Here is a 25,287-nt window from a genome sequence, read left to right on the forward strand (position 1 = left end):
CAAAATACATTTCCCTATGAATTCTTGTAGAGAGGAAAAAGGAGCTTGCCTGTGGGGAGTGGGGAGCCAGTGTCACCCATGGCTGTAGTAGAAAGACAGCATTAACAGAGAGCACTCAGCAGGGTCTTCCGGGAGCACTCAGCTTAGCACCTGACCTGTGCAGACCCCTGTGAGTTCTGAGAGTGCTGTGGTTGGTGAGTGTGGACATATGTCCAGTGGTAGGGACAGACACAAAGCTAATGAGTCCATTTTTAGAGACTAGAAGGGAGACTAGCATGGAGATAGGCTTTTTTCTTACTTTGTGACTAGACTATTTTTAGTGGTGTCGGGCTCTCCCAATTACGTCTTTCCAAGTTGCTCTACCACCATCAATAATGAGTAGGGTTTGCATCCAAAGGAAACTCGCAGCTCAGAATCCCATTCTTCAGCTTCCCAGAAGCCCAGCTGTTGCTCCCTTAGTTCCTTGTGATTTAATGAACCTCATTAGAGGACAAACTTTAAATAGTCTCCTCACCAGGGCGTGCCAACCAAGGCTGGGAGGATAGACTCCAACGTGGGTTTTCTCCCTGCCCTACCGCTAAAGCTATGCGGAGCTCTCAGCTAGGAGACTGGTCCAGCCTTGTCATTGAGCACATTTGTAATAAGCACTGAAGTTTCAACATGAATTGCTAAATATCACAGTTCAAGGTAAGGTTCACACTGTGTTTGGGAAAAGGCTTAGAGAAAAGTTCATAGCAAATTATAAAAACCTAAATCCCTCTTGAATCCATTGACATTTGGTACTGTACATGCTAGCAAATTATTGAAAGCGTGCACTTGCTGCTGTGAAGGTTTTGCTTAGCTGTCTCAGATACTGATGACCGTGAAGGCTCTCTCAGCAAGCTGTTCTTCAGAGGTAGACTCCCGATTTCTGGCGCATGACCCCTATAGATCATATCTAGCTTGCAAGTCTGCCTGCTCACTTGAAATTGAATGGGCGTCACACCTTGGACTGAGAGAAGCTTAACTAAGGGGGGAGAGGTAGTATTTCAATAGTGCATTCATACAAGTTTACGTCCCCTGGTTGATTATCTGTAAGATTCTGTATTAGAATTTTTTCATCACCATGACAAATACCCATGGTTTGTAAATGATCTGATTTCATTTTATAATTCATTTTATAATCTGAGACAGGATCTCATCTAGGAGCCCAGGCCTGCTGGTACTTCATGGGGTCCCAAATGATGGGTGGGACTATAGACGAGAGTCGCCTGACCAGGATGAGAAAAACAATTGAGAAAAGAGACAATCTCAAATGGGTCACAGTTGCAGAGGTTCCCACGGGCCTGTGGCTTAGGTGCCTGTGTTTCTTCATTTCTGAACTGTAACGAAGCTGGACTGACTGAGCAGAAGAGAACAGAGCTGTTCACCGGAGGTGGTCGGAAAGCAGGAGGGTCCTGAATATTGACACCCCCTCCAACCAGACCTCCATTTCCATCGTCTCTGCCACCTCTCAGCAGTGAATTATGACTTTTAATCTGTTAGGGGATTCATTCCATGATGAGATTGAAATACCCATGATCTGATCACACGTCAATTCTTGGAGTCTCTGGCTGGGGTCCACGTCGTCAATGTGCTGGCCTTGTGGGGTCCAATCTGTTGTGGTTTAAATGTGAGATGTACTTATAGACTTCTATTTGAATACCGAGTCCCCTGGTGAAGCTGGTTGGGAGGTGGAGCCTTTTGGAGGAAATGGGTCACTGGGGAGTCAAGCCTGGAAGGCTCACATGTCTTTCTGCTTCTTTGTTGACTGGGAGAGGTGAGCAAGATGCCTCATGCAGTGCAGTTTCTAATTGGTCTTAATATTAAAAACCCGGAGTCAGATATTAGGGAGTAAGTGTAGAAAGATCAGAGAAGCACACCAGCCAACCACCAGCTCTTATCTTTACAAAACCCTCAGACTGAATGGGGTATCCTGTCATTACAAATCTTCAGACCGAATTCACTGAGCTCCTGTCTCCTTCCACCTTACGTTCCTTTTTCGGCCCAGCCACATCCTTTCCTGTTTCCACCTTCCTAGTGCTGGGATTAAAGATGTGTGAGCCACTACCGCCTGGCTCTGTTTCTCTTTAAGACTGAATCAATCTAGTGTGGTCCAGGGTGGCCTTGAACTCACAGAGATCCCTCTGTCTCTGTCTCTGCCTCCCAAGTGCTGGGATTAAAGGTGGCTTCAGAATATGGTAGAACGTCTTTTGTGTTAAAAGCAATGGAGAAGGAAAATCGGACAGAGACAGCTGACTTTAGCCCTAGCAAACCAGGACCTCCCTGCCATGTGCTTCTTATGGAAACCAGCACCCATGGTTTCTGCTGTAAACCTGGACTTGGACTAATACAGTTTTTCTTTTCCAGTCATCTCCTGTGGAAGCCTGTCCTTTCCCCCCAATGGTAACAAGATAGGGACACTCACTGTGTACGGAGCCACCGCCATCTTCACCTGCAACACTGGCTACACACTCGTGGGCTCCCATGTCCGGGAGTGCTTGGCCAATGGTCTCTGGAGTGGATCGGAAACAAGGTGTCTGGGTAAGCTACTCGTAAGTTCCCAAGTGGTATAACTCAAATAAACCTTGAAAATGGATCACAAGGTGGGAAGCCCAGGGCTTCTAGTTGTTAAGGTTCTGGCTGCTTTGGTGAATCTGACCAACATTATGGTTACCTGTTCCTTTCTGTATCTCATGGTGTCTGAAGGTTCTTTCTTATCTAGTCTGGTTTTTTTTTTTTTTTTTTTTTTTTTTGGATTTTCGAGACAGGGTTTCTCTGTGGCTTTGGAGCCTGTCCTGGAACTAGCTCTGTAGACCAGGCTGGTGTCGAACTCACAGAGATCCTCCTGCCTCTGCCTCCCAAGTGCTGGGATTAAAGGTGTGTGCCATCACCGCCTGGCTTCTTATCTAGTCTGAAAAATAAAACATGACCATATTTTATATTCTGTGGTGTATAGTCCATCTTACAGAGGGCCTGGAGGGCTGACTCCGTGACTAAGAGTACTTATTGCTCTTGCAGAGGACCCAGGTTCAGCTCCCAGAACTTAGGTTGAGTGGCTCACATCCACCTGTAACTTACTGCTCCATGGGATTTCTTCTGACTGCTGAAGGCCCTGTACTTACATCTGCATACCCACTCACAGACACACATATACACCCAAGGAAAAATAAAGCCTTTAAATAAAATTTGCTATCATGTAGAGGACTGGGACTATATGACACTAAAAGACCTTCACAGATGTAGCAAATAGAAATATAAGTGTCCAAAAAGGAATACACAGTTTGCGTTTTCAGTAGCTTACAATTCCACCATGAAGTTGGTCATTTAAACCTAGGAAGTAGACCATAGGCTGTTTAAAGTGGTGCATGTTTGTAATATCTTGGCTTTGTTTTTCCGATGTTATTCTTTGATGACTTTAAAGGGAGCAGGGAGGATACTGTTTCCACTGGATTTCTCTGCACAGATGTGGACAAAGCTCTGACTGTGCAGTTCAGATATGCCCGCAACTCAAAGCTTCTCCAACCCATTTCTGTATCATCACTAAAATTTCATACATATCTATAGAACTCTCTTCCTACTTCCTGGCTGTCCCTAGTACCTGACCTCCACCCGGTACTCTCCCGAAACCTCCAATATCCTACATACCTCTCATATCGCAGCTCCCTCTATGACCCCATCCTTCTGTCCCCTCATCTCTCCAGTACTCCACCTCTCTCCAGTATCCTACCTCCCTCTATCATCCCAACCCTCTAGTATCCTGTCTATGTCATCATCCCATACCCTTCATCGCATCCTTCCTGTACCCGACCTCACTCCATTACTTCAACCCTCCATCGCCCCATCCTTCTGTTACCACACCTATGTCTGGCACCCCATCTTTCTCCATCACCCTAGCCTTCCAGTACCTCATCTCCCTTCATCTCTTACCATCCTATTCCTCTATCACTCCACCTCCCTCTATCATCCCATGCCTCCATCACCCCACCTACCTCCATCATCCCATGCCTCCAGTACCCACCTACCTCTATCATCCCATGTCTCTATTACCCCATCTGCCTCCTCCCTCCTCCTCCCTCCATCAACCCATACTGCCAGTTCCCCACTTACCTCCATCATTCTGTGCCTCTATCACCCCACCTCCCTCCATTAACCCATGCCTCCATCACCCCACTTCCCTCCATCATCCCATGCCTCCATCACCCCACCTCCCTCCATTAACCCATGCCTCCATCACCCCACTTCCCTCCATCATCCCATGCCTCCATCACCCCACCTCCCTCTGTCATCCCATGCCTCCATCACCCCACCTCCCTCCATCATCCTATGCCTCCATCACCTCACCACCATCCCTCATTCTGCCCCTCTACCACCCCATCCCCTTTCATCACCCAACTCTTCCAGTACCCCCACCCCTCTCTATTACCCCACCTTTTTTTTCAGTGTCCTCTTTCTTCATTGCCCTACCTTTCTCTAGCACCATCCTTTGCCCAAGTACCTATTCTCTAGATCTGTTCCAGTATTCTTAGTCTTTCAGAACCTTCTCTGTGCTTTCTTGAATGTCTGGACTTGTGACCATTGAGGGGCCCTCTTCACTTGGCAATGCTGATGGGGACGAGGTCTTCTCTTTCTACTTTAGTGTAATTTAGCATCAAAGGGGTGGAGGAGGTGATCCAAAACACACCTCTTTTGCTTTGGCCTAGTAGGCAAACATGTAGGGTAGGCTATGTGGGAAGCTTGGAATGTTTAAATGATTCTGTTTCTAAAACTCTTAAGGCCTAGGGTCCCTGTGTGTCCTACTAATCCCAAATAAGCCCCCAATTCTGTGATCCTTCTGCTCTAAAGTGATGGTCTGAGCTCACAGGATGAGACACATGGGCCATTGATGGCCCTATATTGTCATAAATGTGGTCTTTATAGGATGCAGTCTACCTTGGAAACCTTTGGAGGCTCAATGACTCAGAAGTAGAAATTTAAACTGACATTAAGGAGAGAGAAAAACCTCCAGGTTATAATGAAGAAAATGTGAATGGTGAGAAGTTGGGGGAGGTTTATAAAAAAAATAATGAAATCAGAGGAGCAGAGCATTGAGCAGGGGAATGACCATTTGGGAAAGGACTGAGCTGGTGTGTGGTCACACATTCATAAGGCTGGCTAAATAGTGGACAGTAAATTTAGTGGAAAGATTTTCTCAGCTAGGCAAATAGAGTTTCACAGTGACCATTGAGACTTGAGGGTTGAAGCTCACAGTCTGCCAGATATTGAAATGGAGTGTCTGTGCCGCAGTAACAGATTGCTGGTGGGTGGATCCCGTAATTTATCCCCATAAGAATGCAGTCCCAGGGGAAACCACAGAGTCAGGTGTGCAGCCCGTGGAATCTGTGTTGTGTGGATGTATGAGCAGGAGGGAGCAGAGCCGTGCTATTGCCAGGGGAGACTATGGGGTATTCAGACAGATGGATCAATGAAGGCACATTCCTAAACCTGGCAATGATACTGTGGACCTGGCACCATAACTACTGCCGAGTTCCAGAGCCCACATGCTAACTAGAGGCCTCGTGGGAGATCATATCTGTGAATGCTGTCTTTATGGAGAACACAAGTACAGCGTTTGTAAGCTTCGATTTACTGAATTTTCATCAGAGAATGCAAAGTGTCTGTTACTCCTGACGGGGAAGGAAAAACGCTTAGACAAGTGACATGCTTGCCCATCATCATATGTCCCACCAGGAATAAAAATGGCATTAAAATGTAGACAGTGTGGTTACAGATCAGGGGCTATTGACCAAGGACTTCTGGGGTTCCACTGAGAATAAGCTAATTCTTAAAAAGTGGGTCCAGAGGAAAGCTGCAGTCTCCCACCAGCTACTGTCACAAGGAGGCGTTGGCAGTGGCACTAGATGTTGCTTGAACTGTGGTACCAATAAATCCTCTCCCTCTCAGGACACACGTCAAAGAAAGGGGCACGTGCCCCTGCTTTGCAGAGCCAGTGACTTCTTCACCTGCTTGTGTGTCTTGTTTATCAATCTGGCTATTATTTTTCTTCCATCTCCTGATTGTTATTTGATATTTGAATTGGTGTATCATGTTTCCGTTGCTAGAGCTTTCTTGAGAGCACTCTGGGGTTCTATCAAGCTGAGAGACTTTTGAGTGACTGACAGTGCTACCACAACCGTATGGCAGCTAACTCAATGATCACATTTGGAAAATGACATTCAGTATTGTAGTTGGATTTTTTTGTTGGAACTGTCAGCTCCCCAGGAATGACATGGAGACTAAATATTAATTATGAAAGCTCAGCCATAGCTTAGGCTCATTTATAACTAGCTATTATAACCCAAATTAACCCATTTCTGTCAATTTACCTTCTGCCTCATGGCTTTATTACATCATCTCCGTACTTCCCATCCTGCTTGCTCTGCATCTCCTGGCATCTCCACCTCCTTCTCCCAACATCCTCTCTGCCTGGAAATCCTGCCTAGCTATTAGACATTCAGCTTTTTATTAAACCAATCAGAATGATACATCTTCACAGTGTACAAAAAAATTATTTCACATTTGGTGAATTTTTTTAGTTAAAAATAGGTTTTTCTATACAATATATTCTGGTTATGTTTTCCCCATTCTAAGTTCTGCTCCATGTCCCCTCCCATCCATATTCACACCCTTCCTATCCCTCTTAGAAAACAAACAAGCTTCTAATAACAAAATAAGTTAAAACAAAAACAAACAAGCCAGAGTAAGACAAAGGCACCCAAACAAGAAAAAGAGTCAAAAAGAAAAAAACCACAAGAAACACATTTAGAGGCAGAGACACACATGAAAATACAAAACCAGAAGCCATCATATCTATAAAAAGGACTTATAAGGAAACAAAAGGTCCCAGCTTACCATTATGAGATGCAGAACGTCCAATGATGCCATTGAGTTCATTAAATAAAGAGTGCACGCCCTGTGCATGCTGCCACAGACTCTGTGAGCTCATATGGGCACCAGACCCATGATGTCCACAAGACCTTGATTCCTTGGTGTATCATCATGACATTTGGTGAAGACAAAGTTTTTTTTTTTCCAAAATAAAATATATACTTTTAAAAAAAATCAGAAAACAATCTATGCAATACTATGTCCTCAAGTCAAAAAGCGATTGCTTCTTGACAAAACAAAATAATAACCCTCAATTCTGTGGCTTTGAGAAAGAAGCCACCCCAATGAGAAGGGCATAGGAAGACAGGATGACAGGAAGGCAAAGCGAGAGTACCAGGTATTCTATAGGAAGCTCAAGAGCAGCAGGTGTTTTCCTGAATGTGATCAGTGTCAGAGTGAGAAACAGCATTCAAAGAGCAAATCTATCATGGACTGAAGATGATAAACGGTGCCAAGAAGCATGGATGCTCTATCGCCCAAACCCTGGCTGTTCCTCTCTTTTCCACATAGCCCAGTTTCTCTCTCAGAGATCTCCGCTATCCCACCCCATCTTTTGTGCATCTCAGTAGTCCATACCTAGTGTCTTAGTTAGGGTTACCATTGTTCTATTAGAATACCATGAGCACACGCAGTTTGGGGAAGAAAGGATTCATTCATTCATTCATTCCATCACTGAGGGAGGGCAGGGCTGAAATCTGGAGGCAGGAACTGACAAGGAGGAGTGTTATTTACTGGTTTGCTCCTAGTGGGTTGACCAGTCTGATTTCTTTTATGCCCCAGGACCACCCACCCAGGGGTGGCCCCCTACCCATAGTAGCCTGAGCTCTTCCACATCAATGACTTATTAAGAAAATACACTACAGGCTTGCCTACAGGTAAATCTTCTAACTCGCAATTGGGAATCTTTTTTCCCAAATGATTTTACCTTTTGGCAAATTGGCATAAAATTAGCCAGGACACCCAGCTTCTTGATTTCAGTTCTGTAAAGAACCTGCATAGACACTGGGGTTGGGTGTTTCCCTAGGCTCATGGAGTCAGTGACCAAGATTTATGAAGAGTATCTGGAAACATTTTAGCATTATCTTGGACAAGAGGAACACTAGAAATAATAAATAAATAAATAACTTTAGATATTGTTGAGGACCAGCCTCAATTTAAAAAAAAAAAAAAAACACTTCTTACCAGGGTGGAGGCATGGGAATTGAGGAAATATAAGTGAAAGATATGAAGACGCACAAAAATGATAAGACTAAAAACATAGGAGGAAGTTTTGGGGATTATTCAAATCCCAAAAAATCACCTGCGTTTATTTTTCCATAGCTTTTATACAAAATGTAAACTGGGGGAGCAGGTAACAAAAGGCTTCATTAACATTCTGTTGCCTAGGTAGCAGGATGGCTAAAGTCACAGTTACTCAATGTACACTTGTTCACATAGGCAGAAAACATCTCCTCCCCAGGTGACCTCACAATTACAGTGGAAGGAGCAGAATTACATTGGCATATCCTGACCACCTGTTTACTTAACTTCAAAAGAGCCAGGCAACCACGTCCTGTGTTGGAAGGTGCAAGTCGTACCTGTTAGTCTTTCAAATTCTCTGACTGCCAGATATCTGAGACGCCATGGGATGAAAGATGTAATGATCTGGTCGTGGTTAGCTTTTCTTATCTTTGCCAACCATGGATGGGTAGCTAGGTGTCTTAGCTGGAGTTTCTGTTGCTGTGAAGAGCCACCACAATCACAACAACTCTTATGAAGGAAAACATTGAATTGGGGATGGCTTACAGTTTCAGAGGTTTAGTCCATTATCATCATGACAGAACATGGCAGCATGCAGGCAGACATAGTGCTGGAGAAGGAGCTGAGAGTTCTACATCTGATCCACAGGCAGCAGAAGGAACTGTGTGTCATAATGAGAACAGCTTGAGCAAAGGAGACCTTAAAACCTGCCCCCCACAGTGACACACTTCCTCCAACAAGGCCACACCTCCTAATAGTGCCACTCTCTATGGGAGTCATTTTCTTTCAAACCACCGCAGTAGAGCTACCATGAAAACCTGTGTTGGGAAGAATAAAACTAATTAAATTCATATGCCAGGGATGGGATGAGGGTTTGTGCTGGTTTAGTACCATGGATATTTCTCTATTGGTTAGTAACAGAAGACACAGTACACCAGAAAATTAGGTTTCAGACTAAGTATATAAGCCATCTGCTTGACAGATCAAATGAAGATGGCATATCTGTCCAGCATCATAATGGAGTCTCATTTTAGAAGAGAGCTGCCCTATCATGCTTTGTGCTTTGCCCAGGCCTTCCGTGAACTCCAATCTATACTGAGACTCAGACCATGTAATTCCATCATTGTATAAGATACTATGTTGGGTGCTTGGCCCAGGTTGTGGGTAGGGAATCTTCTATTTATCTTGAGAAGTACCCACAGGAACATTTTGCTGTGGCATGGTCCTTCTGATTATGATGGAAGAGGGATCTTGCCTCTGGCCCTACAGATGTGTCTGGTGATGTCTACATGGAAAGAATATTTCTGTTCATTGAATTGATAGAAATGAATCAATACCACTGAGCATGCCTTGTGGAATTTTTCATATGAAAACCATATTTAAGGAGATTGTAGTAATATGAGCGGCTGGGCTGCATCTCCAGCATCCCAGCTGCCTGGCTAGCTTATGCCCGAAATAACAACACACAAACTGTATTCATTTAAACACTGCTTGGCCCTTTAGCTCTAGCCCTTACTGGCTAATTCTGATATCCCCATCAACCCATCTCTAATAATCTCTGAGCACCGGTCTTACCGGGAAGATTCTAGCCTATGTCCATCCTGGGTCGGACCTGGCGTGCGTCTGCCTGGGAGCTGGTTGTGTGGCGTCTCTCTGAGGCATCTGCTCCTGAGAGGAGAGCTGTTGAGTCTGAGCTCACTTCCTCTTCCTCCCAGCTTTCTGTTCTGTTTACTCCTCACACCTATCTTCTAACCAATAAAATGGGCCAAGGCAGTTTCTTTATTAGCCAATGACCTTCCTCCATCAGGAGATAAAAAGAAGTTCTCTTGGCTCATACTCAAGAGTAGAATTCAGTCCTGTTGGAAGTATCTAATCTGAGTTCTGAGCCTGAACTTCTGAGTGAGGCTGGGGTGTGTGTGTGTGTGTGTGTGTGTGTGTGTGTGTGTGTCCTTGCAGAAGAGTTCAAGGTGAAGTCATGCATGTGTGTGTCAGTGCACAGCCTCACACTAGCTCCAAGAACACATTGTGTAGGACCCCACTTCTGCACTGTGGTTAGGGGCTCTAGAATTCTCCAAACTAATGAAGATATTCTCTGTGTTCTCTTCTGTGAACTGCAGTGTTAAATACCTATCTAGGCTGGAGCATTAAGCCATGACAACACAGACCCCCCTATCTCCCCTACCAGGTCCTGTAACCCATCAGGAAAGTTTTATGGTCACAGTGTTCTCTTAACTATTTTCTTGTTTTTATCTTCTTTGTACTAATTTCCCTTGAACCCAGCAGTGAACACAGTATCTAGAAGGAGGTGGTATGTTTTTAATCTAGGACCCCTGTTGTAAAACACTTCATTAATCTCTTGATAACACACTTATGACATGTAGATTTTTCCAGCCCAGGATGACCTGTCAGCTCTCCCACTGGGTTACCTCTTTAATCCTCACTGTCAAAGATGCCTCTCTTAAGGGGTCCCACATAAAAACATCGGCTTTCCTTCACAATGGATTGTTCTTTGAAGTAGGTTTACATTTGTTCAGTCATACTGACTAGGAAGACACAAAGCTTGTTGTGACTCTTATATGGTGACATTTACAAGGTCCAAAATAGCTAGGTCTCATAATCCAAAGTTATATTTTAGAGGTTTCCTTTGGAAGATTGAGGGAAATAAAATTGGAATGTATTCTTTAAATAACTAAGAGATTTCGAGAGGTCCATGTGAAAATGTTTAATAACGTAGCTGAGAATGACAGTGTGACAGACACAAACATTGATTTTATTGGACGAGAGGAACTGCTCGTCCCCTCCATGAAGTGTCTACACCACCACATTTCTGGGAAATGTGCGTGGTGTCTTAGGGAAGGTGAAAAGTTTGGAACCATCTAACACCAATGCTCAGATTTTGTCCAGGCATTCTTCTTGAGACTTGACGAAAGAACATGGTGTTGCAGAGGACTTAGCCCCCTCGGTGGATGTTGCCACCTGAGGCACTGGGTGTAGTATAGCTTCTCAAACTCTTGTCCTCAGCAGGACTTCATGCCCTCAAGAGCCATTGCCTTTGTGTGGCACAGAAGAGCTCTTCAGCACCATCTGGCAAATTGCACTCAGAAGCGAAGGAGTCTCGGACATCAGTATTCCACAGTGTTCTTTCAACGCGGAAAGACACACAGGTTTAAAAATATCCATGGATGTTTAATACCAGCAGCAGCTTTCATGCCTTTCACAGATCTGATCCCCTGACATTTTATGACTGTGTGTTAATACTTAAGAAGGGTCTGCGGAATGGCTCCGGTGTTCACTGTCCATATAAGCCTGGCTTAGCCCAAAGACGCTTGCCACACAGATTATATCACGGCATGCAGCCTGCATTTCTGACTCCCAGGAGAGGCAGGATATTTTTAATAATCAGCATCTCATTGTCAGCCCCAAATACTGATAATCACAAGGCAAATACTAAGGTTGGACATTTGGTTTGTAGATTTTCTAAAAAGGGTTACAGTCTAATCCTCACGGGAATGTTGAGTGGCCAGTGACCTTAAGGCAGGTAGGACTCTGGGAAGTGAGTAGAGGGGTCATAGCAGAGGGGTCCCCTCTGCACCTCCTTCCACAGTGTTCCTCTCTCCAGCAAGGCTGCCAGCCCTACCCTTTCACACAGAGGAGATTCTTTACAGTGCACTCAAGGGCAGAGTTTCCATGGAATCAGCAAGCAATTTAGTTGTTTAATTTAAATTTCCAAATCATCACACTCCAAATCCAGAGGGTTATGTTCCTCTGTCCTTCCCCTGCTTATCCCTCTGGGGACTTGGTTCCAGGATCTCTGTAAATAACAAAATCGAAATTCCAAACTATAAAGTCACTTTTGTAAAGTGTGCAGTGTTTGTACGTGGCACATGACCTCTTGTGTCCTATAGCTCCTTTCTGTGTGACATGGGAGAGCCACCCTTCTAAGATGTCCCAGCACACAAAGTCCCACACCCTATGAGCAGCTCTGCATGTCTGTCTGTCTGTCTGTCTGTGGCCAGTCTCTGGGGCTATATCTGACTCTTTACTTCATTCCCAGCCCAAGAGTGTACCTGTGTGAGGTGAGGCACCCTCTGGTGTGAGGACTTGAATGAGAATGTCCACCGTAGATTCAGATATCTGAAGATTTGGTCCCCAGTGGGTGGCTCTGTCTGGGGAGGCTTAGAAGGTGTGGAGGAAGCATGCCACTGGAGGCAATCTTTGTGAGTCTGAAAACTCCCAGCATCCCCAATGAGCTCTTTCTGCTTCCTGCTTTTGGTTCAAGATGTGCGCTCTCGGCTATTTTGCCTGCCTACATCTTATGACATACCAGACTCATATTCCCTCCAAAACCATAAGCCCAAATAAACCTTCTCCTCTGTAAGTGGCCTTTTTGTCATGGTGTTATAGCACAGCAATAGGAAAGTAACTACTATACTAGTTGACATTAGATCAGTCAAAAGCAGCACAGAAGACAATACAACAAGCTGGGGGGTTCAAGGGATGGAACAGCCATTACTGGAGAATAGTGAAGCATCTATTTCCACATGTGGCCTCGAATCTGAATAGGGCTTGAGAGGACCCTCAGAAGCAATGTCTCTCATCAAAAAAGGCAGAGAACCCCTTTCTAGCTGCCTTTCCCTATGACTCAAATCCAAGACTTCAAAAAAAAATAGCAAAACATCACAAAATAATGGCATCTTAAATTCAAAGCTCAGAGTGCGTTTAATTCAAGTTTCACCTGAGGGAGTTTTTCTTCCTCACAATTTTGACATATTATTATGGATATTTAGGTTAAATAACCATAAATGAAATTGTTGCAGCTATTCTGTAGCTGTAACTAGCCTATACTTTTATGACGTGAAATTTAAGAGACAAACTTGCTGAAGCTAGACAATGAAATGAGAAATGAGTGACTGTTTCAAATCAGGGATCAGCTTGTGTGATATTAATTGTCGGCCGGACACAAACTGCAATCACCTGGGGGAAGAAGATCTTGGTACAGGACTGCCTAGATCAGGTTTGCCTGTGCACATGCCTATTGAGGATTGTCTTGCTTATGTTAAATGGCATGTAAAGATTCAGTCCACTGTGGACAGCAGTGTTCTCTGAACATAGGTCTTGGACTACACAAGAGTAGAGAAATTGAACGATGTGCTGAAATCATGCACATATCACTCCTCTCGGCTCTAGACTGGGAACATGATGTGACCAGCTGTTTTCAGTTCCGGCCACTTAGACACCCTACAGTGGTGGCTGTGAGCTGGAACTGTCAACTAAAATAAGTCTTTGTTCCTCTAAGCTCCTTTCTGTCGGGGTGCCTTTATCCCAGTGACAGAAATGAAACCAGGACACCTGGTCTACATTGATTCAGATTGGGAACGTGAAGTACCGCAGCATCCCGTGGCTTCTTCCTTCCATTTGGCACAGGGCTGAAGGGCAGTGATTTTGAAGTATATCCTCTATTTCCTTTAAGTGTTTAAGCCACTTCCTCAGAAAGTAGGGTAGCCAAGTTAGTGGTGCAGCGCCCTGGGAAATTTCCCATGCAGATATAGTACACCTTGCCCCCTACCTCCTAAGGAATATGTACATGACCATGTGACATAAAGGCATGTGCCACTTCAATCTACATGTGAACTAAAAGCTGGATAGAGATACGCAGAGTTTGGAAACGAGTATGTCCAATCAAGTTTGTCTGACTAAGAGGGACGAGAAGTGCCCACTTGAAGCTGTGTGGGCCTTGTTAGATAGGCCCTCTTCAGCAAGCCATGACTGGTTCTCAGTGACCTAAGTGACCCCCAAAGCATCTGGAGCTATCTAGAACAGTGGTTCCCAACCTTCCTAATGACGTAGCCCTTTAATAGAATCCCTCATTTTGTGGGGACCCCCAACCATACAATTATCTCATTGCTCCTTCACAACTGTAATTTTGCTGTAATTATGAATATTGTGATGTAAATATCTGATATGCGACCCCAGAGGGCTCGCCACCCACAGGTTAAGAACCGCTGATCTAGAGTGATAGCCAGGATCCAAGGGACTCAATAATCTCTGAGGATCTGGCTGGAATTTTGGTACATGGTTCTGGAAACTCGGCCCCATATCCATCATCTCCAACACTGCAGCCACCCTGTGTCAATTATGAAACCCCATTTCTGGGGTTGGGTGTGTTCCTCTTCCTTCTTTCCTCTGCTGCCCACTGGGTTAGAAAACCTGTCCCTATCTTCTGATTTTGACTCATGAAGATAGATCACATGTCATAGAAGTAAGAAAGTGATAGAATAAGTAATCAGAGAAACTGTAACTGGGGTGATAGCTATAAATAATCTTATATAAGAAATAAGACTTCCTCACGACTGTTGAGAAAATATGAATAAGTAGAAAAGAGCAATAATGTAGGCTAAAAGTACATATGCCAGTGGGGAAATTCTCAGCTATGCACTCATCTCTGTTACTGACTTGACAGTGAAGGTAAGTGACTTGGGAATACCATGGACTCATGCTGACACGTTCTCTGATGAGTTTCCCATTGTTTTGTGTCCGTCCTCAGCGGGTCATTGTGGCTCTCCAGACCCCATTGTGAATGGCCATATCAGCGGTGATGGCTTCAGCTACAGGGACACAGTGGTCTACCAGTGCAACCCCGGGTTCCGGCTCGTGGGCACCTCTGTGAGGATTTGCCTGCAGGACCACAAGTGGTCGGGGCAGACCCCTGTTTGTGTCCGTGAGTAGAGTATGCGGAACTGCCCTGAGGACCGCATCTTCCCATTGTCCTGTGTAGTCCAGTCATTGCTCAAACATGTTCCACCTTCTAAGTCAGCAGGGGGAGTTATCGTTCCCTTTTCTCTGTCTCGAATCAAAGTATAAGATTTCTGTCCCAGCTTTCCTGTTCGTCATTTTCTATGTTATCCTCTAGACTCCAGCCCTCCATACATTCTCTCATCAGTTAATTAAAAGTCAACTTGTGAATGCTGCCATATGCTCATCCATAGGCCATTCAGGGTGAGAAACAGTGCTGATTAGAGAAGGGTGTGGACAGGTCCCTTACTGTCCTATGCTGCCTGATATTAGGTCATCGGTTTCAGGAAGAATTACGAGCTTTGCAGCAGCTCTTCAAAACAAGTGTTTACATGCTGGGCCTGTTCTCAAAAGCCATGGCTTCAAATGTGCACACTGGATCATTACAGGTGTTCCTGCTTCTCGGTGCAAGATCCTGCCAGGCCCATGCTTCTGAGAGCCTTCGCTTTCTCATGAATGATGCAGAGGTGTAGATGGGACTGAGTAGCAGTGGGTGCTGTCTCTAACAGTGGTCTGAAAATACCGAATAAGAATCCAGCTCCACTTAGCAGGAAGAAGCTGCTGACAAGATTAATGAGTAGGAAAAGGGCAGTTTGTGGCCATTCCATGTTCCTTTGAAAGTACCTGTGAGTGAGAGACCCTGGCTCTGTGGTGCTGGGTAGAGCCTGACCGTCAGGGCAGCTCATCACACTTCATTAGATAACACGACAGGCATCACGTGAGAACAGTTACCTTTCTTAGTCTATGATTCACTTACTACTAGAATAATTTGCAATTTGATGTTGAAAACAGACCCCCAGAGTGTTTCCAAATGACAGTTTCAGGACATCAGCTGGTTGTACCAAGTGGGAAATACTCAAAATCCTAGATAAACAAAAGATTGGAACTTGTGTCTGGCTGCTTTGTCCCAAGCCAGTTGGCATTTTGCTGGTTTGCTTCAAGGGCACTAGTCCTGGGGTAAAAAGCAAGGGTTCTGGTGGTAGAGATCATTGCCCACCATCTAAACAAAAGGCTCTAAATTCTGTGCATTTTCTGTCTCCCAGATCTTCCACACCAGAACACCACCTTCAATGTCTTTAGGAAACCCTTCCGTCCATACATTTTCATGTCTACCTGTTTGTTTTCAGTGACTCCAGGTAGGAGAGGTACCTTGTTTAGCGTGGGCAGTAATATAGACCTTGCTCCCACAGCCATCACATGCGGACACCCGGGAAATCCTGCTCATGGGTTCACCAATGGCAGCGAGTTCAACCTGAACGACCTCGTGAATTTCACCTGTCACACGGGCTACCTGCTGCAGGGTGCCTCCAGGGCCCAGTGTCGGAGCAATGGCCAGTGGAGCAGCCCCTTGCCTATCTGTCGAGGTAAAAAAAAAAAGTCTCTAGGGATGGAGTATTGTGCCCCAAGATATAGACAAAGTGTACCCCAAAGGTACATACATACACACACACACACACACACACACACACACACACACATATACACACACAACCTGTATAGAACTCAGGGTTCCAGACTGTTGCACATCAGCACAGGTCCCATTGAGAGTGTGTCCTGTCTAACACAGGCCCTGAAGACTCAACTGAGTCAGCTCACTGTATGTATGCCAGGGGGTGCCCTATAAATCACAGACTCCTCTAGGTGCCCTTTGTCTGCTCAGGACAGGTGGTACTTCTCTGTTCAAGGGACCATTTGGTCTTTGGTTATCTTGATCTGGGCTTGCCATGCCAAACATTGGCCCAGGGTGCAGCTGTTTGTTCCAGCTTTTGCAAACCATCCTCAGGTTTATTTCATTGCCTCCAGCTAGGTCATCCCTGCTAGGTTAGCTCTTGGGTTACATCTTGGTTATATTAACAGTGCACTGTGGGGCCTTAACACATATTCTCCCCAGATCCATTAACATATCTTTAGCTCAGGGAAATCAAAGCTCTCATCCATAAACTCAAGCACTTTATGAAATTCAGAGAATATTGTTCCATAGCGCCAAGGGGTCTTGATGAACCCCATCTCTGCCTGGACCTGCCCTCCCCTATGCTAGCAAGTGAATCAAACCCATCCACTGACACAGGTTTGCTTTCAGCTTCCAGAGCCCACTGTGGGCAGTGGCTGCTGAGAATTCTGTGCACAGCTCTTTTCCGAGCCAGACATATCTGGAGAGGGTGCTTGCTCCATGGCAGCTGTCCCATTCGCTGGCATGGTAGGGGAAGTGCGAGGTAATCAGGCCATTTGCTAGTCTGCACCTGAGATCGCCTGCTGCTAATTCCTCCCAAGATGCCCATGGGCATTTGGGCTAATGGAAGCCATTCAGCATAACCAGAGCGTGTCCTGTACCGCTGAGAATGTTTTCCTCTCTCCTCCGGAGGCAAGAGGGTTCCCATCAGAGGTGGCCTAACCTACATTTCCATGAGGCGCTGATGGGAGAACTGCCGTTTTCAGCTGCCATCACGGTGTATTGACAGCACCATTCCTTTAGGGACACACATAAATATGTATAGGTTGGGTGTGACTAAATAACAAGGGTGTCCCAGATCTCAAACACTGTACTCTAATAAACCTATTCAAACCAGCACCATTACATTACGTTTCTAGGATGTAAAAACTTAGGAAGAAAATTAGTTTAAAATGTATATTGAAGAAGCATATTTTTAGGAAATAGTTAGATTGGCCTCATAACTTCAGAACTATAATAGTAGCCAATCTGATGCTCAGCATGTCTATAACAAAGAATAAATACAACCAAGAGGGGAATCAGAAATTCATGAGGAGATTCCCAGATCAGCTTTTGCCTTCATAAACTATCTAATTGATTTAAAACTTACTTTCTTTTGCACTTTGGCACAGGATTTTGCTTCTTTGTTTGCTTGTTTCCTATTGTAATTTATGAAGTTATTTTTAAATTCATTGTATATACATTGTTAAAGATTCTGCTTACATAGGGCATCTTCACAAAACTATATATTGTATGTTGAGCATATTCCCCCATGCCCTACGTTTCTTCTTTTATAGCCCTACCCTCTGTTCCCCTTTGTCCCCTGGACAATTTCATACATATTTTCCTGTACTACATACATATATGATTTTATGTATCTATATGAAATCTACAGCCTGAAAAGAAGAGGAAACAAAAAGTTGTCATTCAGAGACTCATGTCATATACTCAATGTGATCATCTACCATTGGCTTCTTTGTCTTCTAGAGTATGTAGCTTTACTCCTCTTTATGCCTGGGGAATAAAAGCTTCATCTATATGAAATGCTTCGTTTTCTAGTGGTAAACTGTTCGGATCCTGGGTTTGTGGAAAACGCAGTTCGCCATGGACAACAGACCTTTCCGGAGATCTTCGAATATGGGATGAGCGTGATGTACCACTGCAAGAAGGGGTTCTACCTGTTGGGGTCTTCCGCCCTGACCTGTATGGCAAATGGCTTGTGGGATCGCTCCTTACCCAAGTGTCTGGGTGAGTGGGCTTCTCAGCCACAGCGCCAAAGGCAACGGCAGCAATAGGAATGCATTTCCACAGGGTCTTGTAAACACTAAATTTTCACTCTTTCTCCCTCTCCTGTCACGTGTCTGCCAATCCTTAATATGGGTGAGCCAGAAACCACCAAATATAACCTAAATGAGTGTGAGACGGGAGAAAAGGATGTCTCACCTCTACCTCTGCCTCTGCATAGCCACCTCTGCCTGCTTTAGTCTGTGAGACTGACTTACTCTTTACCTCGCCGGTGACCAGCTTTGACAAGTAAACCACTTACCTGGGTAGAATCATAGGGATTAGAAAAATAAGTAAAGAGAATGAAGATGCGAGGAAAATAATAAAACAGAAACGTAGGCTAGTACCAGCAAGAAAAGTAATAAAACAGAAACATAGGATAGTACCAGGAGGGAGTTCCAGTGAATACTGAAATCACCTGTGTTTAACTGCCATTTAAATACCTTAAAATACCCTGACCCCAAAAGGTAGGAATAAGATTTAAAAAAACTGCATTAACATGATACAAGGAAATGAATAGACCAATTGAAGGTTGTGGGCTACTTTTTTTTTTTTTTTTTTTTTTTTTGGTTTTTCGAGACAGGGTTTCTCTGTGGCTTTGGAGCCTGTCCTGGAACTAGCTCTGTAGACCAGGCTGGTCTTGAACTCACAGAGATCCGCCTGCCTCTGTCTCCCGAGTGCTGGGATTAAAGGCGTGCGCCACCAGCGCCCTGCTTTGTGGGCTACTTTCTTAGTTAAACATTCTGTTGCTAGAACAAGATAAGTAACGCTCACACCCTACACCAAAACATTCTGTAGGCAAACCACTCCCTGGGTGGAAACCATTCTTATCTCCCTAAGCGGGTAGGAACGTGTCGGATTCTCGTACTTTTGTTTGAGGTAGAAACATCTGTTTCTCAATACTTGAAATACAAGGTCTGGATATTAGCCACACCTGTTGACGATAACCTTGAGAGAGCAGAACTCTCTGGTGTAAATCTAGGTGAGACTTTTGTTTGAGGTAGAAACAGACAATAACCTTGAAGGAACAGAAGTAAGTTCTTTTTTTTTGTTTTGTTTTGTTTTGTTTTTTTGTTTTTCGAGACAGGGTTTCTCTGCGGCTTTGGAGCCTGTCCTGGAACTAGCTCTGTAGACCAGGCTGTTCTCGAACTCAAAGAGATCCGCCTGCCTCTGCCTCCCGAGTGCTGGGATTAAAGGCGTGCGCCACCATCGCCCGGCTCAGAAGTAAGTTCTAACTCTCTGACCTTCGGTCAAGGTGAAGTGGCAACAGGTTTGAGCAAGCTGAAACTCCCTGACCTTCAGGCAAGGTGGAAATAAGCTCACATTTTTTGGGCTTCCACATTACCTCCCATCATGATGGTCATAAATCTCTGTGTCATCACCCTCAACCTCGCTCTGAATTTCCAGAAACAGAGGGATCAGTCAAGGGCTCTGAAGTAGGTTCTTGATCAGCATCCATGACGGAGATGCAGGCCTTGCCGGAGAGAATAGGTCTGGCTCCCACGGCCCTTCCAGTGTGGCCAACTGTGGCCCCAGCTGGCAGAAATTAGACAAACCTCACAGGAGCCATCAGAAAGGACAACTCTGTGAAGGGCAGAGGTGCCCTTCTGCACAGATGAAGACCTAAACGGTCACCAAGGTCCCAAGAATTTGCTGCCTCTCGGTTAAGAAAATGGAGATGAATGAGAATGTATCTGTCTATACATGCCTCCATAGTGCAATGTTTCCCCCCCCTTGTAAACAAAACAAAACTGTCCTGCAGCACAGAAGGAATCATCTTCCAAATTTAACCTATCCATTTAGAAAATACCACTGTCTGGGTTTCTCAACTCAGGCAGGAGCAGAGCAGTCCTTACAGTCAAAATGAAATGTCACCTTCATAGTAATGTGCAGGAGACAGGTGGCATTGGGGCAGGAGCTCCCTTGCTACAAACTGCCTCCTCCCTATCCACTGCAGAGCTTTGAGGGTGGATAGGTACGGGATCATCTCACCCACCCCCTACTTCAAGGGAGTTTTCCTCCCCAGCCCTACACAGAGAGAGACTCTGACACTGTGGTTTCTTTCCTCCAAGAAAGGGAGTATTGAGTACTCAGCGTTCATTCAGTCTATGAATGGGCCACAGTCTCTCCCCCTTCCTTCCTTTTGACCTTGTTCTCTCCTGCTCTTGGGAGATTCCCATCAGCCATTATACTGATGCTAATGTGCTTGATCTGCAAGCCCTGGTATTTAACAAACATCTTGTCCCTTGGATCATTGGTCCCCACTTCTACCCCTCCTTGTCCCTCTAGTCCTTAACAACAAGAGGGTGGGAAGGAGCATCTCAAAGGGGAACTTGACGTGCTCCAGGGAGGTCCAACCTCTTCTCTGTGCTGCCTTAGCTTGCTTTCTTGGATTGTTTTCCTTTTGTTCTCTTATTTCGGCCAGCATTGGCCATTTACCCAACACTTGCGTGTTTTGGATCTAATTGGCTACCTTTTAGGACTCCGGATGAAACGTGTGTCTGCACTTGAGTGAGTGCTAAAGCTAGACAGATGAGGGCTAATGGGACCCAGGGGAGGGCCTGCCTTCCAGCTCCAGCTCCTCCTCTCTGGTCCACATCACTGCTGTGCTGCTAGTGATCATGAGGGCTAATGGGACCCAGGGGAGGGCCTGCCTTCCAGCTCCAGCTCCTCCTCTCTGGTCCACATCACTGCTGTGCTGCTAGTGATCAAAAAGAGTTCATCTTTGATATTGAATCCATGCCTTTGAATAAGGACCTGGCAATTTCCACCCAGCTAGTCATCTGCGTGAAGTGTTGCGGTGTGTCTGTCCCTACCCGCATTAGGTAATTCACGAAGAAACGGAGAGAGAATTTTCAGTGCCTGGTACTCTATTCATCTGGATCCTGGAACACGTCTTTTTGAAGGATGTTTACCACAGACTATAGACTCAGTCTGGCCTAATTTTAAAGATATGAATGAAGCCACCAAGATGATTTTTTAGACTGTTTTGAAGGGGAGTCAGTTTCTCATTTGTTATTTTTACTTTACACATTTTAGATCGCAACCCACTAAAAGTATGCTCACTAGGCTGGTTCTCCTAGACAGATGAGCTTAATTAAGTAAACTTAATCTAATCTTATCTCGGAGCAAACTGTATGATTATCATGTTAAATGATGAAGTTATGCAAACAGTTCTGATGGAATTGTATGGGTTTTCCCTTGAAAAAAGATTCCCGTTCTTCTCCCACAGAATACAATTAGAACTAGACAGATAAAGGGAGGCAACTGTTTTTTCCCCTTGAAGGGTGACTCATAAATTCCAACTTTAAGCAAAGCTCTCTTCAGTCAAAAAATTATATCATCACTATCTTTTCTTTTTTCAATAACTAGGTATGTAAATGCTGTCTGGAAAAGGCCATTTCTTTTCTATAGAGGGCATACTTAGGTCCTGTTCTTTAATGGGTAATGGAGGACGTGGGGACTGTAATGGGAACCTTACTGTGCAAAACATATATCCTCCTTTATTCTAATCTCATCCCCAGCTATATCATGTGGGCATCCTGGGGTCCCTGCTAATGCTGTCCTCACTGGAGATCTCTTTACATACGGAGCCACAGTCCAGTACTCCTGCAAAGGGGGCCAGACCCTCACAGGCAACAGCACGAGAGTCTGCCAAGAAGACAGTCACTGGAGTGGAGCCCTTCCCCATTGCTCAGGTGAGGAGCCCTGTGTTCAGAGCATTGGATAGTTCCACACATACCTGTAATGATGCAAAAATGCTTCTAGTGTAGATAATTACCATCATCTCTGGTCTTCACCATAGGAGGTATCAGCATTGACATCTTCACCACAGCCTTTGGTCTTTATCCCATAGATCAACATCATCTTCACCATCATCACTGGTCTCTGTCATCAATTCCATCAGTTTATCATAGGCCACACCACATAAGTCATGACCAACATCATAATCACCATTATTACTGGTCCCCACCACCAAGATCACCCACCATCATGTCAACCTCACCCCATCACTAAGCCACATCACAGGTCCATATGGTCTTCTTCAACATCTCCAACATTATCCCTGGCTCTTGTTGTTGAATCAGCAGTAGCATCTCCCCCATCCTTACAGGTCCATCTCTGCATTTCCTTCTGCAAGGGTTTCAGATCACCTGCTGGAGCTCTTGCTTATCTTGGTTGAATGTTTTTTATTGGCTTCTATTCTGTGTTCCCACATTTTCACCTCTAGTACAGTAGGTCTCTCTTACCCGTTTTCACATCTTAATTTTTCTGTGGGCCATCTTTAAGTGAGCTGTAATATTTAGTAACTCTAGATGTCTCCCTGAAGAACAGTGGTGTCCCTGTGTGGCTGGTATCCCTGAGCCCCCATTTTTCTTGCTTCCCACGCTCACTGTCCTGGATTGCTGCTGTTATTGCATCTCAGTACTTCACCTCTCCTCAACCATTTTTTTAATTTATTTATTTATTAAGGATTTCTGCCTCCTCCCCGCCACCGCCTCCCATTTCCCTCCCCCTCCCCTGATCAAGTCCCCCTCCCTCATCTGCTCAAAGAGCAATCAGGGTTCCCTGACCTGTAGGAAGCCCAAGAACCGGCCACCTCTATCCAGGTCTAGTAAGGTGAGCATCCAAACTGCCTAGGCTCCCACAAAGCCAGTACGTGCAGTAGGATCAAAAACCCACTGCGATTGTTCTTGAGTTCTCAGTATTCCTCATTGTCTGCTATGTTCAGCTAGTCCGGATTTATCCCATGCTTTTTCAGACCCAGGCCAGCTGGCCTTGGTGAGTTCCCAATAGAACATCCCCATTGTCTCAGTGTGTGGGTGCACCCCTCGCGGTCCTGATTTCCTTGCTCGTGTTCCCTCTCCTTCTGCTCCTGATTTGGACCTTGAGATTTCTGTCCTGTGCTCCAATGTGGGTCTCTTTCTTTGTCTCCTTTCATCGCCTGATGAAGGTTAATATGCAGGAGGATGCCTATGTGTTTGTCTTTGGATTCACCTTCTTATTTAGCTTCTCTAGGAACATGAATTATAAGCTCAATGTCCTTTATTTATGGCTAGAAACCAAATATGAGTGAGTACATCCCATGTTCCTCTTTTTGGGTCTGGCTTACCTCACTCAGGATAGTGTTTTCTATTTCCATCCATTTGTATGCAAAATTCAAGAAGTCCTTGTTTTTTACTGCTGAGTAATACTCTAATATGTATATATTCCATACTTTCTTCATCCATTCTTCCGTTGAAGGGCATCTAGGTTGTTTCCAGGTTCTGGCTATTACAAACAATGCTGCTATGAACATAGTTGAGCATATACTTTTGTTGTATGATAGGGCCTCTCTTGGGTATATTCCCAAGAGTGGTATTGCTGGATCCAGGGGTAGGTTGATCCCGAATTTCCTGAGTGATGGGGAAGGTCATTGGTTAAATAAAAAGAAACTGCTTGGCCCTCATTGGTTAGAAGATAGGTGGGAGGAGTAAACAGAACAGAACGCTGGGAGGAAGAGGAAGTGAGCTCAGACTCCATAGCTCTCCTCTTGGGAGCAGACGCCTCAGAGAGATGCCATGCTCCACTCTCCCGGGCAGACGCACGCGATGAAGCAAGCCGCCAGGTTAGACATGCTGAATCTTTCCCGGTAAGACCGGTGCTCACAGATTATTAGAGATGGGTTGATCAGGATGTGAGAATTAGCCTGTAAGGGCTAGAGCTAAAGGGCCAAGCAGTGTTTAAATGAATACAGTTTGTGTTGTTATTTCGGGTAAAGCTAGCCGTGCGGGAGGCTGGGTTGCTGGGGATGCAGCCCCGCCACCCCTATTACTACAAATCCTGAGAAACCGCCACACTGCTTTCCAGAGTGGTTGCACAAGTTTGCATTCCCACCAGCAATGGGTGAGTGTACCCCTTTCTCCACAACCTCTCCAGCAAAGGCTATCATTGGTGTTTTTGATTTTAGCCATTCTGATAGGTGTAAGATGGTATCTTAAAGTTGTCTTGATTTGCATTTCCCTGATCGCTAAGGAAGTTGAGCATGACCTTCAGTGTCTTTTGGCCATTTGAAGTTCTTCTGTTGAGAATTCTCTGTTCAGCTCAGTGCCCCATTTTATGATTGGGTTGGTTAGCCTTTTACGGTCTAGTTTCTTGAGATCTTTGTATATTTTGGAGATCAGACCTTTGTCAGTTGCAGATCCTCAACCATTTTTTATTTAGTGACAGAGAAAATTGTCTTAAGTTTCTTCCATGTTAGAAAGTATGACAAAGAAAACATTTCTTCCCAGATGCCACAGTACTGTGAAAAGCATAGCCTGTTTTAAAAGCATATTTAAGAAAGTTTTCATTGCTTTTCAAGTTGTACACAAAGCAACGTGATCTAAACAAGGCATTCATCCACTGTGTTTTGTTCTCCTTAGGAAACAGTCCTGGATTCTGTGGTGATCCAGGGACCCCTGCACATGGGTCTCGCCTTGGGGATGAGTATAAGACAAAGAGTCTTCTGCGTTTCTCCTGTGAGATGGGACACCAGCTGCGGGGCTCTGCAGAGCGCACGTGCCTGGTGAACGGGTCCTGGTCAGGAGTACAGCCTGTGTGTGAAGGTAAGTGATTCAGGCTCCGTAGTCCTCCCAACCACTGGCTCTTCATCCTAAAGTGACTGGGAGCATCCGGAGAGATCTCTAGAGGATTGGATCACTTGTACCCTTGAGCCCTTCTCCCGAAAGTTTCAAGAGAATCACCAAGACTCTGAGTGAGCCCTAGCGATATCCCTGGCTGTCCAAAGGACCTATCCTGCTAATTATTATCCTTTAAATGTTTATCACACAAAAGTG

At 45.0% G+C, this 25,287-nt stretch overlaps 1 protein-coding gene across 2 annotated transcripts in view; it reads left to right on the forward strand.

The window, feature by feature from the left end:
• The window catches only part of Csmd1 (CUB and Sushi multiple domains 1), a 1,426,468-nt gene that overhangs the window by 1,372,709 nt on the left and 28,472 nt on the right, over positions 1-25,287 (forward strand). For both annotated transcript variants that reach the window (XM_041673587.1, XM_041673588.1), the window contains exons 52-57: positions 2,389-2,562; positions 14,729-14,902; positions 16,167-16,340; positions 18,245-18,433; positions 21,994-22,167; positions 24,874-25,056. In XM_041673587.1, coding sequence (XP_041529521.1) covers positions 2,389-2,562; positions 14,729-14,902; positions 16,167-16,340; positions 18,245-18,433; positions 21,994-22,167; positions 24,874-25,056 — 1,068 coding nt within the window. The remainder of the gene's footprint in view (positions 1-2,388; positions 2,563-14,728; positions 14,903-16,166; positions 16,341-18,244; positions 18,434-21,993; positions 22,168-24,873; positions 25,057-25,287) is intronic.

The sequence above is a fragment of the Microtus oregoni genome, unplaced genomic scaffold (assembly GCF_018167655.1).
Source record: "Microtus oregoni isolate MIOR12 unplaced genomic scaffold, Mior012 000024F_ref0000369, whole genome shotgun sequence".
Classification (NCBI taxonomy): Eukaryota; Metazoa; Chordata; class Mammalia; order Rodentia; family Cricetidae; genus Microtus; species Microtus oregoni.